The sequence below is a fragment of the Chiloscyllium plagiosum genome, chromosome 35 (assembly GCF_004010195.1).
Source record: "Chiloscyllium plagiosum isolate BGI_BamShark_2017 chromosome 35, ASM401019v2, whole genome shotgun sequence".
Taxonomy (NCBI): Eukaryota; Metazoa; Chordata; class Chondrichthyes; order Orectolobiformes; family Hemiscylliidae; genus Chiloscyllium; species Chiloscyllium plagiosum.
The window spans coordinates 10,186,495-10,204,965 of NC_057744.1; the positions used below are offsets into that span (position 1 = coordinate 10,186,495).

The following is an 18,471-nucleotide window of genomic DNA, read 5'->3' on the forward strand; positions in this document are numbered from 1 at the left end:
AGAGGGCATTATTTTAAGGCAAGAGGAGAAAGATTTAATAAGGAGCCCAAGGGGGAACTTTTTCACACAGAGGATAATCCATCTCTGGAATGAACTGCCAGAGAAAGTGGTAGATGCAGACACAGTTACAACATTTAAAAGACATTTGGACAGGTTTAGAGGGATATGGGCCAAATGCAGGAAAATGGGACTAGTTTAGTTTGGGGAACTTGGTCGGCATGGGCAACTTGGACTGAAGACAACTGGGTGAGTGGTGGTGGCAGCAGCATGATTTCGAGAATTTATGTATGACTGCTTGGGTTTGGGTGGAGCCAGACAGATGAGATGATTGGGAGTTGTGATCAAACGGCTGCCCATGATTGCAGAGGTACTCTGCATGAGGAGGTCCAATTCTGGGTAGGCACTCCATAATGATAAATGTCTCAGCATGACAGCGAAGCAGGTTGGTTTGAAGAGGCTGGAGTGATGAACACACTTTCCATGAGGAAACGACACTTATTTCTTCCACGTAGCAGTTGTCTTCAGCATCTGGGTTTTCCTGAAACCCAAGAAATTTGGTTGACCAGCAATAAAATTGAAAGAGGCATAAAATTAGAGGCATGTAGCTTAATTTAGATGTTCAAACAAGTGAATCGTATCTTGAGAGTTAGTTGATCATCTATCTTGACCCCTTAAAACAGAAGTACATCGGCTTGAGGCAGATTGGATTCAAATTTGAAATGTAGAGTTTATTCATTGCACCCTACCCAAACTCATTTGTTTTGGGTGTGATTAAGTCATCCTGCTGAATTCAATAAGGAAATACTTTGTAACCTGAGGAGCCAATAAACAATTCAAAATGAATTGTACAGACAAGATGCTATTGAATGTGGCACTTCTTCTATCTTTGAACATACAATTAGGAGCGTCAGTTGGTTATTTGGCTTCTCAAGCCTGCCCTCCCAGTCAATACAATTTGAGATGATCTGTTGGCGTTTTAAATTCCACATTCCCATTTGCCCTTGATAAATTTTGATTCTCAGGATCCTACCTCTGCCTGAAGTCATTCAATGATCCCTGCAGCATCAGGGGCTGAGGGGTAACTTTATAGAGGTTTATAGAATCATGAGGGGCATGAATAGGGTAAACAGACAAGGTCTTTTCCCTGGGATTGGGCAGTCCTGAACTAGAGGGCATAGGTTTAGGGTGAGAGGAGAAAAATATAAAAGGGACCTAACAGACAACTTTTTCACACAGAGGGTGGAGCACGCATGGAATGAGCTGCCAGAGGAAGTGGTGGAGGCTGGTACAATTACAACATTTAAAATGCATCTGGATGGGTATATGAATAGGAAGGGTTTGGAGGGATATGGGCCGAGTGCTGGCATGTGGGACTAGATTGGATTGGGATATCTGGGCGGCACGGACAAGTTGAACCGAAGGGTCTGTTTCTGTGCTGTACATCTCTATGACTCTCTGACTTCTGAGGCAGAGTTCCAGTACAACTCTCTAAGAGAAAATATTTCTTCTGCAATGTTTCTTTTTGGAAACACCATTCTTGACAATGGAATGTGGAATGAGAATTTAACAATGTGTCCAATTTCTGATGCTACTTTTGACCCAGTAATCGAGCAGGACCCTAGTCAGGAGAAGAGTCTCATAATATTTGCACCATTGTGTTTACAAATTTAAACCCACCCTCCCGATTTTCTCAAATTTTCTCCAGTCTCACACTAGGACATGGTGCAATGAGCATCGTTGTTGTTGTCTTTGTTATTGAGTATCCCTCAATTTGAAGACAATGTCTACTTATGGTCATATGTTTTTGCTGTGGGCTTTCATGTGATTGAACATGTTAATTCTTGACTCTGAAATCTTTGGACACATGGAGCAAGACATCCTATGAGGTGGGGGATCCAGGATGCAGCATTTTTGTTCCGTTTCTTTCCTCTTCTGCAGCTGCTTGACCTCATCATTATAGGGTTTGGACACAAAGCGCTAGGCTACTTGATGCAGTTGTTGTCATTTTAAACAATTTGTAGCAAGCACCGTCCAGTCATTAATGTCAATGTTGCCAGTGCTTCATTTAGAGTTTCTTTGTGGTGGTTTCCTTTGTTCTCTCCTCATACTCTGGACTCTAAGAATTGAGAAAATTAGACCTGGTAGCGGAGATACATTTCAGCATCTCGACTCAGTGCCCAGTCCACTGTAACAGATTTTGTGGGGATGGTTGATGAAATGCTTGTGGAGCTAATTGAAGAAGAAAACAAACTTTTGTTTGATGGTCCTCCTATTGAATCCAGACAAAGTCGTGAAGGCAGTGCTTGAGGAATTTCTTTTACATGTCACTGATGTCTTCACGTCCATAACCACCGTTACCATCACAGCCAAGTACTAAACAAATGCAGAAAATGCTGGAGAAACTCAGCAGGTCTGACAGCATCTGTGCAGCGAGAAGTAGAATTGACATTCTGATATGACTTTTCTTTAGAACTGTCTGTATTACAATTCTAACATTGTAGAGTAAATTTTGTCCAAAATTACAGAAACATGTGACTTTATTCTCTTCGTAACTCCCCTGGGTCTAACTCCCCTTCGTAACTCCCCTTTTGTCTACTTTAAAAATAAATGCTATTGGCCCCTAACCAGATGTTAACAGAATTTGGTGATTATAATAAAGAACTTGATGGTCAAATCTGGGATCATAGCAATACCCACACTGAAAACAAATGTTTTGACAGACTCAAACTGAATTATTCAGCTCATTGATATTATTCCAAGTTTTTCTGTTTTTATTTTTAATGTTTCATTTAAATATTAAATACCGGTACTGTAATTGAGCTGCTGGCTTCAAGGAGATACGAGGGAGATGAATTAATGTGCATATTTGAAATAACAACATCATTAAATTAATTGCAACATCTCCTAAATTAATGACCATCTCTTCTGACATTAATTCAACTGCATCACACAATTGGGATGAGTTGCAACTCCCAGCTAATCCTCTAATGATGTCAGAAATGTTTATTTTCCATCCAGCTTTTTTGGGTAATTCTGAAAAGAGAAGTAAAAATAGCCAAGGGCTAAAGTGGGAACTTTACTCTGCTTGATTTTAATTTTGTCATCTCTCCCTTTGTTGGGTCTCCTGGACCATACATATCAGTCGGGATATGAGAGAGCTGAAAGATCAGCTGCTGCAAGGATTGAGCTAATGTTGCTGTAATCCTGCCACTATAAAGTTTGCAAGACAATGCATTCTTCAGTGCTTTGTTTTTCCCACAGAATAGCTTTGTGTGAGGAAAACCATGTCTCACAAACTTGATTGAGATTATTTTTAGATTAGATTCCCTACAGTGTGGAAACAGGCCCTTCAGCCCAACAAATCCACACCAACCCTAGGAAAAGCAACCCACCCAGACCCATTCTCCTACACCTAACACTACAGGCAATTTAACATGATGAATTCACCTAACCTGCACATCTTTGGACTGTGGGAGGAAACCTGAGGAAAACCCACCCAGACACGGGGAGAATGTGCAAACTCCATTCAGACAGTTGCCCGAGATGGGAATTGAACCCGGGTCCCTGGCGCTGTGAGGCAGCAATGCTAACCACTGAGCCACCGTTTTTTTAATGAAGTAAACAAAAAGATTGATGAGAGCACAGTGGTAGACATTATTTACTTGGACTTTAGTAAAGCCTTTGACAAAGTTCTGCGTAGTAGACTAATTAGTAAAGTCAGATCAATGGAATCCATGATGAGCTTGCCAATTGGATACAAAATCGGCTTGATGGTAGGAGACAGAGAGTGCTGATGGAAGGTTGTTTTTTGGCCTGGAAACTTGTGACCAGTGGTGTTCCCCAAAGATTAGTACTGGGTCCACTTTTGTTTGTCATTTATATAAAGAATGTGGATCAGAATTTAGGAGGCATTAGATTAGATTACTTACAGTGTGGAAACAGGCCCTTTGGCCCAACAAGTCCACACCGTCCTGCCGAAGCGCAACCCACCCATACCCCTACATTTACCCCTTGCCTAACACTACGGGCAATTTAGCATGGACAATTCACCTGGCCTGCACATCTTTGGACTGTGGGAGGAAACCGGAGCACCTGGAGGAAACCCACGCAGACACGGGGAGAACGTACAAACTCCACACAGTCAGTTGCCTGAGGCGGGAATTGAACCTGGGTCTCTGGCGCTGTGAGGCAGCAGTGCTAACCACTGTACCACCGTGCCAGCCTTAGTTAGTATAGTTAGTAAGTTTACAGATGACACCAAAATTGGTGGTATAGTGGATTTGAAGAAGGTTATCTAAGATTACAAAAAAATCTTCATCAATTGGGTCAATGGGCTGAGGAATGGCAGATGGAGTTTAATTTGGATAAATGTGAAGTATTGCATTTTTGTAACACAGACAAGGACAGGACTTACAATTAATGGCATGGAGAGACCTAGGGGTTCAAGTACAAAAGTCTTTGAAATTTGCATCACAGGTAGCCAGGGTGGTTAAGAAGATGTTTAGCATGCTTGCCTTCATTGCTCAGACCACTGAGTATAAGAGTTGGGACATCATGTTGAAGTTGTATAGGACATTAGTGGGGCCTCTTCTGGAGTACTAGGTGCAGTTCTGGTTGCCCTGTTATAAAAAGGATATCATTAAACTGGATAGGATTCAGAAAAGATTTACCAGGAGGTTGCTGGAATGGAAGGTTTGAGTTATGAAATAGACTGGAAAGTCTGGGACTTATTTCACTGGAGTGCAGAAGGTTGACGGGTGACCTTATTGAGATTTACAAAATCATGAAGGGCATAAATAAGATGAAAGCCAAGGGTCTTTTCTCTAGAGTGGGTGAGTTTGAAACTAGGTGCAATATTTTTAAGGTGAGAGGGTAAAGATTTAAAAATGATTTGAGGGCAGCATTTTTATACAGGGTGGTTTGTGTGTGGTATGAACTGCTAGAGAAAGTGGTGAATTCAGGTACAGTTACAACATTTAAAAGGCATTTGTTTAAGTTAATGAATAGGAAAGGTTTGGAGGGATATGGGCCAAGCGCAGGCAGTGGGACTAGTTTAGTTTAGGAACATAGTTAACATGGACTGGTTGGTCTGAAATGTGTGATTCCATGTTGTATGACTCTATGACTCTATGATCATCGATATGCTCACTGCTTAAACTAAGACAGTCCAGCCAAAATTGGGAATGTGCCATATGTCAAGCAGATGAATGAACCTTATTCCATTAAATTCCTCCATGACACATTGTTCTGAATCATCACATCACTAACATATGGATGTTAAAGTTAAACATTATTCTTAAGTCCCTTAATTAGGATGTGCTCTTTAATGACGACTATAAAGACATCATGGTGAATGAATATAACTTGACATGTCTAGACAAATCTGTAGATTCAGAATTGAGTTGATAACATCTTAAAAAGCTTTGCCACTTGGTTAAACAATTGCACAGCTTGAGAACTATTCTCATTGAAAACACTCCTCTTTTAAACAAAATGTTCATATCTCACAGTATAATAGAAATGTGTCTATGGCTCTACGTTCTCATTGCAAGCCATTTCCACAATGTACTCATGACATAATTAGGAAGGCAATTTGATGGATAAATTAACAGTACTCTGTGAAAGAAATAGATTTATGTACCGTAAAACAAACTTACTATGTCTCATTTATACAGACTAAACTGCAACTTTGTTGAATATATAAAGTACTTAAAAAAATAGCTTTCTATAAAATGAGCTTTAATTCTGTCTGACGATTTTTAATGATAAATCTCACTCCTAAAATTTCCCTGATGTGAAAGGCTTTAAAAGAAGGCAAACCTCTTGCTTATCCAATAAAACAGCTATGTCTTAATAGTGATGATAAAGACAGACTCATTCTAGTTATGTCTGCTGTGGATTCACATTGGATGCTGTATTCAGTATAAAATATTTAGATGGGTCCTGCTGCTAGGTCAGTTCAAACTTTATGCTTCCTCTCAAACTATTTTAGATCTGTCCATTATTATCTGTACTGCAAATGCATCTTGATCTGAGCAAAAATTGTCTGTGATTTCTCCCACATAAAACCTCTCCCCCCAGTGGCCCCATGACTAAAGGAATCTTGGTGCTTAGCATGGCTCTTTCTCCACAGGCCTCAGAGGGACCATCTACAATATAAATTAAATTTTCGATGTGCCTACTATTTCACTCCTAACCTATCATTGTCTCATGCCAGTGCTCTTATAGCAATTGGTCACAGACCTCTAAGTGAATATTACTATCCAATTACTAAGTCTGCAGGAATTTTCCTTTGATCACTCTGCATTAGCAGTATCATAAAAATATCAGGGAGGCTCTTTTTCTGATGTCAAGTTCTAGTAAAATAATAAACATGATGCTTTGCAGTGCATGCACATTTCTGTTAGAAAAGGTGCCAGGGTTGGAGGATTTGAGCTATAGGGAGAGGCTGAACAGGCTGGGATTGTTTTCTCTGGAGCGTCGGAGGCCTTATAGAGGTTTACAAAATTATGAGGGGCATGGATAGGGTAAATAGGCAAAGTATTTTCCCTGGAGTCGGGGAATCCCAAACTAGAGGGCATAGGTTTACGGTGAGAGGGGAAAGATATAAAAGAGACCTAAGGGGCAACTTTTTCACACAGAGGGTGGTACGTGTATGGAATGAGCTGCCAGAGGATGTGGTGGAGGCTGGTACAATTGCAATATTTAAGAGGCATTTGGATGGGTATATGAATAGGAAGGGTTTGGAGGGATATGGGCTGGGTGCTGGCAGGTGGGATTAGATTGGGTTGGGATATCTGGTCGGCATGGACGAGTTGGACCGAAGGGTCTGTTTCCGTGCTGTACATCTCTATGACTCTATAACTATGAAGGAAGAAGTTGCACCATATCCAATCACTTAAAGTGCTGTCAATGTTTTTTTTATGTACATTGAATTATGTTAAAGACATTTAATCTAATCTGGGCCCCTCCACATCCTTGACTTTTATTGCTTCAATACTGGGGGCTGTGTCTTCAACTACTGAAACATTAAACTGCCTCCCTAAACCTTTCCACCTCACTTGCCACCTTTTAAATGTTCCCCTTACAGCATAACACTTTGAGTTGTCTTTAGGTCTGATGTCTCCTTATATGGCTCAGTGTCTAATTTTGTTTAATAATTTAGCTGTTAAAACAGCTTATGGCCTCTCTTGTGCTGTGTTTAGAGGCAGAAGGGTACTTAATTACACAGGGTGGTGATATGCCTGAACCCCACCGCCTCCCTTCCTCCACAGAATGACTTTAGGACAGAAACCCATTGTTTGGACCTCCTGCCCTGACATCAATTATGGCAATTAGATTGGCAATTAATGGCGACTTAAGGTCCTCATCCCACCACTGTTGGTATTAACCAAGTTGCATAAGGCATAAGCTACACAAGCAACAGGTAAAACCGTGGAGACTGCTTGCGGTTTCCTAGGGAGGGTTGGCTCTGTCTCTCAGTCTTAGTAGTGCCACAGTGAAAGATGTGACATTGGGAATGTGGGATTGTCTGCACGGAGCTATCTCCCCAACCCTTGCTGGTGAATCCCCCCTCCCCCACCTGACTCCCTCTCCCCATCACCCATACCCCTCCCATCATTACATAGCTGTAATTTGTTGCTCCTCACTCTTGGGGGCTTCTTCTAATTGTCTTCTGGCATCAAATGCTACCTCCACAGTGATGTTATTGTTTCCAAGATTTGTTGGCCTCTGATTGGCCTTCCTGAAGAAAGGTTACACCTGAAACGTCGACTTCTCCATCTCCTGATACTGCCTGGCTTGCTGTGTTCTTCCAGCCTCCTGCCTGTCTACTCTGATTGGCTAGCAGGGCTTGGGAGGTATATCTTAATCCAAGGAAAACCTCACTGGTGGCAAAATGTCTAAAATGTCTAAATGCCACTTCAGTCAAAGAAGGCATCACGGGTTTCTTTCCAGCACCCAGGCAGCAGGCAGGACTCATAACATCTCTATAAAGTCCAGCCCATTTGGTTGTTTCACCATGTTAAATAAATGCAAGTTGTTGTTGCTATTGTACAATGTGGCAAAGATTCTGTACGCAGAAGTGTTTGGCAAGCAGAAATTGGGACGAAATGTCTTCTTAGACTATAGGAAATAGGTAGAACATAGAACATAAAACATAGAAATGTACAGCACAGGACAAGCCCTTTGGCACACGATGTTGTGCCGAGGACTAATCCTAATGTAAAATAAAATCACTTAACCTACGCAACCCTCAATTCACTGCTATCTATGTGCACGTCCAGCTGTTGCTTAAATGTCCCGAATGACTCTGTCTCCACCACCACCGCTGGCAATGCATTCCATGCATTCACAACTCTCTGTGTAAAGAACCTTCCTCTGACATCCCCTCTATATCTTTCTCTTAATATCTTAAAACTATGACCCCTCATGCCTGGCAATTAATGGCCTGGGGAAAAGTCTCTGGCTATCCATTTCTCTCATTATGAAATATTTGTCATCAGAACTTTTGTACATTTATTTCCCTGATATAACTTATAATACTTTATGGATGTTATATTGCACTACGATGTGAGGAAATGTGTGTGTTTTTCACTGTTTGATAAAGTTCTTTCTTGTGTTTTACTAAGTTCAGTACATTAGACATGTTTTCACTTTCATGGAGGAGAATGATGAATTCACTGAGATCAAACCCTATTAAAATAATGTTTTTAATATTTCACCCAGCTTATCTGAATATACCTTTAATCTTTAGCATAATGGAGTTGTTTTTAATCACCTCTCGACTGTACCACCCTCTGAAATGAAGTGTGTCATTGGTGGAACAAATGGGCTATATTTACTTGATACCTGCAGGCAAGAGGCATTTATATTGAGCAACAAGGCTTCATTGGCAAGCTCAGTCACATGTCAGCTGTAGCTCAGTTATTGTCCTCTTGTTTCTGAATCTGAACATTGAGTTCAACTGCCTCCTACTTCAGGACTTGACCACAACAGACTCACCTGATGGTGTTCTACCAAGGGAGCGCTACAGAGTTGGAGGTGCTCTCTTTCAGATATGACATTAAATTGAAGCCCTGTTTGGCCTGAGAGGTATATTTTCCCAATTAATGTGTTCAGAGATGGCATTACACATCTCTGGAGCAGGTGGGACTTAAACCCAATCTTCCTGGCTCAGAGGTCGGGACAATGCCACATGAATCCTCCTTGCCTGCTCAGGCACTGTGCATGAAGCTGTTTTGAAGAGGAGGCACCCTAATGGGATTATTATCACATATTTGCTGTTTGTGGGGAGTTTGCCACATAGAAACCGGCTGTTGTGTTTCCCACATTACATCCGTGGCTGTACTTCACGACTCACTTCATTGGCTGCAAGATGGGGATAGCCCGTGGTCGTGAAAGGCGCTACAGAAACACACATCCCTTTCGCGGCAGGACTGCTTCTTTTTCCACTTCCAAGCAGGCAAGGTCAGCAGAATAAAGAGTAATTGGAGCTCACTCAAATATAGTTGGGCAATCATGCTAACCTCCAGCATCACCATGTGCACTGATATGTGTCTGTGTGTTTGGGGGGAGGGGAGGCTGAAACGCATTGTGCCTGGATTTTGAGATGACTCGCTGTTGCAAAACATTTGTTCCTTTTTTCAAGAAAAAATGTAGAACATCCAAATTGCTGCCACGTGATGTACTTTGTAACCAGGAAGTTACTCGAAAACAATAGAGAGTAGAAGTCTCCAACTCCCTTTTGGTGTTCAGTTTCTTAATTTGGGTTGGGGGGGGGAAGAGGTGAGTGCGCAGAAAGGAGGCAAAATCTCCGAAGAGGCAGCAGACGTGAAGTCAGAGCAGAAACTCCCCTGCTTTAGGTGTTGAATCCTGTGTGTGTGTGTGAGAGAGAGAGAGAGAGCACATTCTGTAGGAGCAGCAGCAGCGCTGTGGCAGTATTTAGACTTCAAAGTTGACAACCTCGAGAATAGAAGTGGCTGTCTCTGACGTAAAAGGTGGATAGGGTTGCTATGGAGATAAATTCGCAGGGCTGTGAGAAAAAGCTCCAGAACCCGCCTTCTGCACACATTAGTCCGGAGTTTTTTACGTCAATATGCGTCAGCCAGGCTAGCAATGATTTCTCCTGCAACGACCGGGACCTTAGAACCTTATTTCCCTTTTGTTGCCTCTTAGATCGGGGTTGAGACTATCCAGTATCCCGCCCTCCACCCACCTTTTTTTTTACTTTGCTTCCTTTTTCCTCCCACCCCCACACACACAAATCTTCCTTAAAGTATCCTCCGACCATTTCTTAGATCCTGTTTTGTTTTTCCAAAATTAATATATTTTCTTTTTTTTTTTGCTTCCCCTCCCCACACACGCACACACATGAGAGAAACTTACTTTGGTGTGTTTGTTGTTGTGGGTCCAGTGTTGTGTATATGAGTGCAGTAGCTGTGTTATACCGGCTCCCAGCATGGTCATGGCCGATTGCCCGAGTCAACTGCATCGGGCGTCTGTGCGGGTGGGTTTCTACGATATCGAGCGTACTTTAGGTAAAGGCAATTTCGCCGTCGTCAAGCTGGCCAGACACCGCATCACCAAAACTGAGGTAAGTGGGGGGATTTTTTAAAAAAAATGCATCAAGCCTTTTGTTTGCTTCTGTGTATGTGTCGACAGAAAAGGGGGAAGGAGACTATCGCAGCCGAATGAGGATAGGGACAAAAAAAAGAGGATAGTAGACTGGGGTTGGGAGGCATGTCTAAGGAGTTTTCATTTTTTAAAAAAAAATCTCAAAGAACGTGCTTCCCCACCCTCCAAAAATACACTTGCGACAAACCGCTTTTTTTCCCCCCCCCCACTGCCTTCTTGTTTCTGAAAGTGTTTTGGGCTTCAGGTTTGGACTGGAATTGAGTCTCTCAGAATTCCTCAGCCGCGGTGTTTGAGCAGCAGATGCAAACCCTGGTTCATATTCGGTCGTGTGTCTGCTCGTGCCAGGGACATTCAATTCAGAGCTGCCAAGTTCTCTCTGCAAAAGGAGCACACTCGGATCATTTGCACATGTTAACATGGGAAGTCGTGTTTTTTTTTTAATTTGGTGCTCCCTGCATTGCAATGTGTTGGTAGTTTTGAGTTTTTCTGTAAATATATGGATTATCTGTCTGTATTGGAAACACTAATTCTGAGCACATGCACGTTGGTCTTGTGGCAATGGCTTGCTTGCTCTTCCCCCCAGTACACAGTCACCTTCAGCAATAGGTAGATTTTTGTTGTTGCAAAGAGCGATGCGTAATTGTGTAGGTGAATTCAATATCTGGAAAGGGTTCCGCCGAGTCCTTTATCAAAGTATAACAATGAAATGCATTTATTTTGGGCTCAAAAGCATAACTTGTTAAATTTTAGTTTTTCAGACAATATTGTTCTTAATTTCGCTTTTTTATTGTATCCAGTTGTCCAAACTGTTAATGTTTGACAGTCACCCTGAAGTCAATCACCTCTTGGCGTGATATAAAATGTAATTGACTTCGAGAATGTCTGGTTTTGTTTTCTTTGTACGTCAGTACGTAACATAACATAAGGCGGTTATTTTGCAATAATGAGGCTAAAGGCAACAATGTTTAAAATTGTCTACCCTATATTGTACTCATGTATCCAGTAATGTAGCAAGTTAAAATGATTTTAGCAAGTGGGAGCTGTTGTAGTCTCTTTGGACACAATTTACTCAGTAGAAATGATGGTCCACTTTAGGCCGAGTGCCTCTTTTGGAATTCTGGACTGACTGCTGATCCCCTGGTGACAAAATCAATTTGCCCGAACGGAGATAAATCGGCTTCGATCGTAGTTAACCTTGCCAGCTGAGAAATAAAACGATGACTTAAAAAAAATCCTCGCGTTTCAATCCTCTGCGGGACGATACTTCAACGAACTTTAGAATGAGTCGTACTGCAGGTTGGAAGGAACAGTTGTGCGAGAAGATTTGTTTTTACTGGGTTCTGTGGTGCCTAGGAGCGAGAGAATTTCTAACGATAGAGAGCTCGAGTCTGGCTAAAACTTGTGGGACAAATGATGTTTTGGGGGGAGGGGGCGGGCGTCGGTCAGTAAAACGTTTTTAATGTCAGTTCTGGGATATTAGACGCTATGTAACTCCTGCTAAATTGATTTTCCTTGTGTCACAGGCCACTGCTTTAACTATAATGTGAAAATTACACTTTCCAACAGAGTTTGGAATAAAACAAAAAAGTTACTTTTGTGAAACCTTCTGTCTAAGGGATTTGAACATTGTGTTCATACATTTTTAATGAACTCATATGTCTGGCCAGTTCGCCATATTAAACTGACCTTTTTTTTAAACGTGATAATCAATTTATGTTATAGTAAAGGCACGCACAGGGATTGAAATATTGCTTGTTATACGCGTCTCTCCCAGGCTTTGCAATTTGTTTACAGGTGAGGATTACCCTGTGCGTTAAACAACAGTCCCAATGTATTTTGATGATTGAGAAGATGAGATCCTTGGGAGGCGCTCAGATTTCCAACGGGTAGAACCCCTTTCAATAATTGATGGAGATACTGAGGTGGATAGCGACACATTACAGTGCAAACTTGACTCCAAACTTTCTGGATTCAAAACTGCAGGGGAAAAAAAAAACAACCTCTTGAAACCTCTCTCTCTCTTTGAAAAGTTGTTTTTAAAATACACTTTCACTGGGTTTGGGAGTTCTCACGAATTTTATGGCAATTTTATGAATGGGGAGCAACGATCAACTTATATTTAAGTCCGTCAATTTTCAAGTTCATGTGGCAAAAGGAGTTTAGATTTTCATGTGCGACTTGGGGTTTCATGATAAACTGCAGCCTTCCTATTCAGACAGGCTGAAAATTCAATGTAACTGTCAAGTGTTTCAATATTAAAAGGTGCAGTCGCTTTGTTTCAATTTGTCGCCAGTGGGTGGGAGTGTTCACGTTACCTCAGAGTTCCAAATGCTTGTTTTTTTTGTCTCTCCACCCGTCACCCCATTCCCCCCCCCCCCCCCATCGCCCTTTTTTTTAAACAAAAGATGCTGTCTCTGGTTGAGTGGAACACATCAAACGCACTCTTTAATTTGGATCATCTCAAAAGATGATTGGAATGAAGGGACCAGACTCAGCGAGAATGAAAGTGCAGCCATCCCTTTAAAACATGAGCAGTGAAGCTCCACAGTGTTTTGCAGAAGTATTTCCTCGCAAAACTTATAATGACCAGGAATGCCCGAGGATGTAAAGTTGACCTGTGAAAGATGTCACCAACCCCCGTACTTTTCTGAATGATTGCATCTTATCGGCGAGAAACACACAGCAACATAGTCAATATCGTTAAGGAGTGAGGAGGCACGTCTTTTAAAAAGGGCTCTCAATTGTGTTCACATTATTCTCTGATCTGGTTCGATGTTTTTCAGTTTTATTTTTGCAGTAGGAATGTATATGTATTATTTATATCAACCCCACTGCCCAATCGTTTAACACCATGAGCGTGAATTTCAGCCGGATGTTCATGGACTAAAATCGATTATGCAAGATATGCAGGATTTCCATCTTCATTTTATATAGGGGTTAATATAGGAACAGTGTTGATTTTAAGTTACAGTTGAATTGCATATAAGTGCAAAAATTGTTTATTTTCTAAATCTGATGGCACAGGGCTTTACATTTGAATGATTTTTCTCCTCTTTCCCATTACTTGTACCTGGGACATCATTTTCTTCAATCTGTAAATCGTTGAACAAATGAAGAAGGCAGATCTGTAAATTGGGGATTATCCTTCAATTGGAATAGTTCAGGGTATAAAAGCAAAATTCCCTTGCCTACAATGCAAGACCAGTATTGCAAAAGGTGTGTACAAATGTTGGTCACTTTTCTGCACAGCCCTATGTTTTCAATGCATCTAGTTAGCTTCTATATTTTTAAAATGCTGCAGGAATGGAATTTTCCTCTAGTCTTTCAAAGTTGAACGCTATCAACAGCTGGAAGCGTCCTCGAGGCAATAAAGGCTAGTTAATTGTTACTGTAGGGAATCCGTAATGAGGAGAGTTCTATGTCTAGTGGCTTTTGTTTCTATCGCCCCTCTGGGATTAAGACGTATTCTTGGGCAACCTCAGCCTAGGGCCACAGACTCTTTCGAGTCCTAGCCTTGTGGGCGTGCCCCTCATGTTGCATGCAAAATTTCTCAAAAGACATTTCCAAATTTTTAAAACTGAAATAATTAACTTTTCTTTTCTCCAGGTCAAAATCCCATGTAGTTGAAAATATAAATCTAAATACAAAATTTGTATTAATACTAAATGCTAAAAGGAATATGTTTTTTGAAAATCTTGTAGTAGGACCTAATCTATTCCTGTGGCCCGGAGTGTGCAAGTTAAATTGCCATGTATGTTCCCCTCCAAGCTACTCGCCATCCAAACTTGGAAATATTTCGCTGCTCATTCACTGTTGGGACAAAATTCTGGAATCTTCTCCCTAACAGTGTTGCGAACCTACCTACAGCATATGGACTGCAACGGTGAAGAAGGTAGCTTACCACCATTTTCTCAAGGGCAACTAGGGATGGGCAATAAATGCTTCCCAGCCAGTGACCCGCACGACCCCAAGTGAATTGAAAATAGAACGGAGATATTAAATTAAACCGCCGACAATGTTATGTGATATAAGTATGGATTCACGCATGTTTAATCTGCCTGAGTACTGTGCTGTATATTACCAAGGGTTAGATTTTCTTGGACTGTACAACATACAAGCTGCATTACAATTTCATCTGGTGCTGGAAAAAGAATTTATTGCATTAATCCTGTCTCCTGCAATTAATTCTGTAAATTTGTGAGGGAAGGGGTATGTCACTGTTCAATAAAGAATCTTGCTTTTAACCATATTTTGTTTGTGCTGGGTTAAAAGGTCAAATATAAAAACAAAGACATTCCCTCATTCAAACGTGGTGAGCTTGTGACAGCAAATTGCTGAAAACAATCTGTCCTTCAGTTAAGTTGCACATGTTTTAAATCCACAGGGGCAAAGGAAACACAATTTTTAAAAGTCATTTTTATGCACTAGTAAAGCAGGTTGTTTGGGAAGTAACTGGACAATGTTGAAATATTTTCTCCACAGCAGTTTACTGGACCCTAGTGTCACTGTCATAGAGTCATAGAGATGTACAGCATGGAAACAGACCCTTCGGTCCAATCCGTCTATGCCGCCCAGATATCCCAACCCAATCTAGTCCCACCTGCCAGTGCCTGGCCCATATCCCTCCAAACCCTTTCTTGTTTAGTGGTTTGGTCAGTGTATGTAAGCTCAAATTAGCGGATCACAAATGGGAAATATATATTCTTCATATCTCATTGATTAGTGAATCAATTATTATATTACAGCTTGTTTCATCTAACTAATTTAGAATATAATTTGGACTAATTTCAATTTTGAATGTCACTGACCTTTTTTTTTCTAAACCATGGATATAAGAAAGCTGTAAATTTTCAGAAACTTTGTTCCGATCATGCTTTATTTAAATTGTGTGCGTGCAACTTTAAAAGAACGTATTTCAAAGTGATTCCCATGGATTTGTTGTTTGGAATCCTGTTGCTCCAAAGTCACAGAATAATATTCAAACTCAAGCAGGGTAGTAGATGTAATAGACAGTGGGATTGAAATAAGAAGCGTATGTAGAAAGGTTGTGATAACAAAGTTGTGGCTGTCCCAAATTTAGAACAGCTTCTTCCCTGCTGTTATTAGACTGAATGGACCTCTCTAACTTCAAATAAAATTGATCTTGCTTTGCCACTTCCTGTGCAGCTGTAAACTTCTATACCTTTATTCTGTTTAAGCACCCTATGATCTATATGACCTTGTTTGCTGTGATCTGCCTGTACTGCTCACAAAACAAAGCTTCTCACTCTGCTTGGGTATATGCGACTACAATAAGTCAAATCAAATCAAGATGGTAAGCACCAATGATTTATACTTCATAAGTTAGGTTCAAACCTGTGCAGAAGCAACATGCAAACTAATTTTTATTTCAGAAAAAGGCTTGGTGAATACAATTTTGAAAGTAGATATCCTGAGAATACATTCTTATGGAAGATGGTGGTAGAATTGCATTATTTCTATTTCTACCTGAGGTCTGTTTTCTCTCTAACTGCAATCCAATCTAATCCTGTTCCTTTTTCGCAAATTGTATAATACTGAAAGTTCTAAACACTTTAATGCAGAGGCATAAATTCTTTTGTAATTTTGTTTTTGAAAGAGGATGTGGACTCCGAGGGTTAGTTTCTGGTGTGAAGATTAATAAAACATTGTTTTGGCCTCAACTAGAATTTTCTATCCAGTTCTGGAAACAACTTTATGGCATGTTGAAGGCATTGGAAAGATGCAGAAAAGATTTACAAGAATATTTCTAGTAATGAGAAACTTTGTGTGTGTAGAATGGCAAAACTGAGCTGTTTTCCTTGAAGGTTGACATAACATTCAATATGGGTGCTTGACGTCATGAAGTATCTGGGCATTGTAGACCAGGAGAAAACTATTTCCACTGGCATGAACCAGCAGACACCAATTTAAGGTCATGATTTGGAGATGCCGGTGTTGGACTGGGGTGTACAAAGTTAAAAATCACACAACACCAGATTATAGTCCAACAGGTTTAATTGGAAGCACACTAGCTTTCGGAGCGACGCCCCTTCGCCTGATGAAGGAGCATCACTCCGAAAGCTAGTGTGCTTCCAATTAAACCTGTTGGACTATAACCTGGTGTTGTGTGATTTTTTTAACTTTTTTGTACACCCCAGTCAAACACCGGCATCTCCAAATCATGACTACTATCCAATTTAAGGTGATTGGCAAAATAACCAGGGGTGACATGGGGAAAATCCATTCTTATGCAGTGTTTAGGATCTGGGGTACATTACCTGAGGGAGTGATGGAGGCAAATTTGAACATTGATTTCAAAAGGAGTTGGGTAATTATCATCTGAAGAGAAAATTGCATGACAACAAGGAGATGATGAGGGAATGGCTTGGTTTATATTCCTGTCTTTTTATAAGATGTAATGAGCTGAATGGTTTCCTTGTATGATGTTAAGAATCTCTCAACACCATGTTCTAGTCCAATAGGTTTATTTGTCCAGCCCAGTCCAACACTGACCACTCGTCATCCTTGTATGATGTAACAGTCATAGGATTAAATTTCACATGGTTGTGTTGTTGGATCATTGGGGAGTATTCCATTTGGGTTTGATCCTGTGTTCTTTCTGACAGAGATTACTGTGTGGTAAACAAGAGAGCAAGATCTCCTTTCTCACACCAGGATACCTAGGTAGGAAGGTCAGTCATAGCACCCCTACTGTTGTCTTATCTAAGATCAGCAGAAGCTGACAATCAAACCTGATCTATGACTTAGTTGCATGCTGCCTTGGTTGCAACTGGAGTGGCTTTGTACAACACTTAGCCAGCCAATTTAATGTAGTTCTAAGTTCTGCAGATGCTGGAATCTGTACTGGAGACAAAAAAGTGCTGGAGACCACAGTGGGTCAGGCGGCATCCATGGAAAGAAGGCGAGGTAGTCTTTTCTCTCTCTCTGCACACTCGCACACTCGCACGATGGGATGGGGGATTGGGGTGTGCTGGGGAAAAGGGATGTTGACACTTCAGATTAACTGATCGGAATGTGAGAATGGCAGTACAGGTTTTGATGGGTAGTTGGAATAGTAATGAATATCCTGGTTGAAATGTTTGAGTGGTTAGGAGCAGGTTACAAAGCTGTTTGTGGTTTATTTGCTGAGCGAACTCTATCTAGATTTGTGGCGTGCGAAGCTGTCAATCAGGCAAAGAGCTACATGATTCAATGCATGTGTCATTAATCAGCTGAAAGAAAATTACTATCAATGAAGTGAAGTTAATTGCGCTGAATGAAGTAACTGTTCCAGTATCGCAATTGGCATTATTTCTCTCCAACCATGTTAGTGCAATCTCTTGTCAATGCAAACAAAACTGCTGTATCTTTGTGTGGGAATATAAATACCTATTATAAATACTGTACACTACAAATTGCTAAGGTAATTTTGTAGATGGGGTTTGAATTAGGCTGGTAACTGCATATAACATATCCATGTCTTTATTTCTAGCCCAAAATTATTCAGCATATTTGTTGAATTTTCTAATAGTGTCATAGAAATGTACAGTATGGAAACAGACCCTTCGGTCCAACCCGTCCATGCCGACCAGATATCCCAACCCAATCTAGTCCCACCTGCCAGCACCCGGCCCATATCCCTCCAAATCCATCCTATTCATATATCCATCCAAATGCTTCTTAAATGTTGCAATTGTACCAGCCTCCACCACATCCTCTGGCAGCTCATTCCATACACATACCACCCTCTGTGTGGAAAAAGTTGCCCCTTAGGTCTCTTTTATATCTTTCCCCTCTCACTCTAAACCTATGGCCTCTAGTTCTGGGCTCCCCAAC

General features: G+C 41.0%; 1 protein-coding gene across 1 annotated transcript in view; it reads left to right on the forward strand.

Annotated features, from left to right (window-relative positions):
• Positions 1-9,818: 9,818 nt before the first annotated feature.
• The window catches only part of sik2a (salt-inducible kinase 2a), a 147,206-nt gene continuing 138,553 nt past the window's right edge, over positions 9,819-18,471 (forward strand). The window contains exon 1 of the mRNA XM_043676644.1: positions 9,819-10,594. Within this exon, the coding sequence (XP_043532579.1) occupies positions 10,460-10,594 (135 nt within the window). The 5' untranslated portion in view covers positions 9,819-10,459. The remainder of the gene's footprint in view (positions 10,595-18,471) is intronic.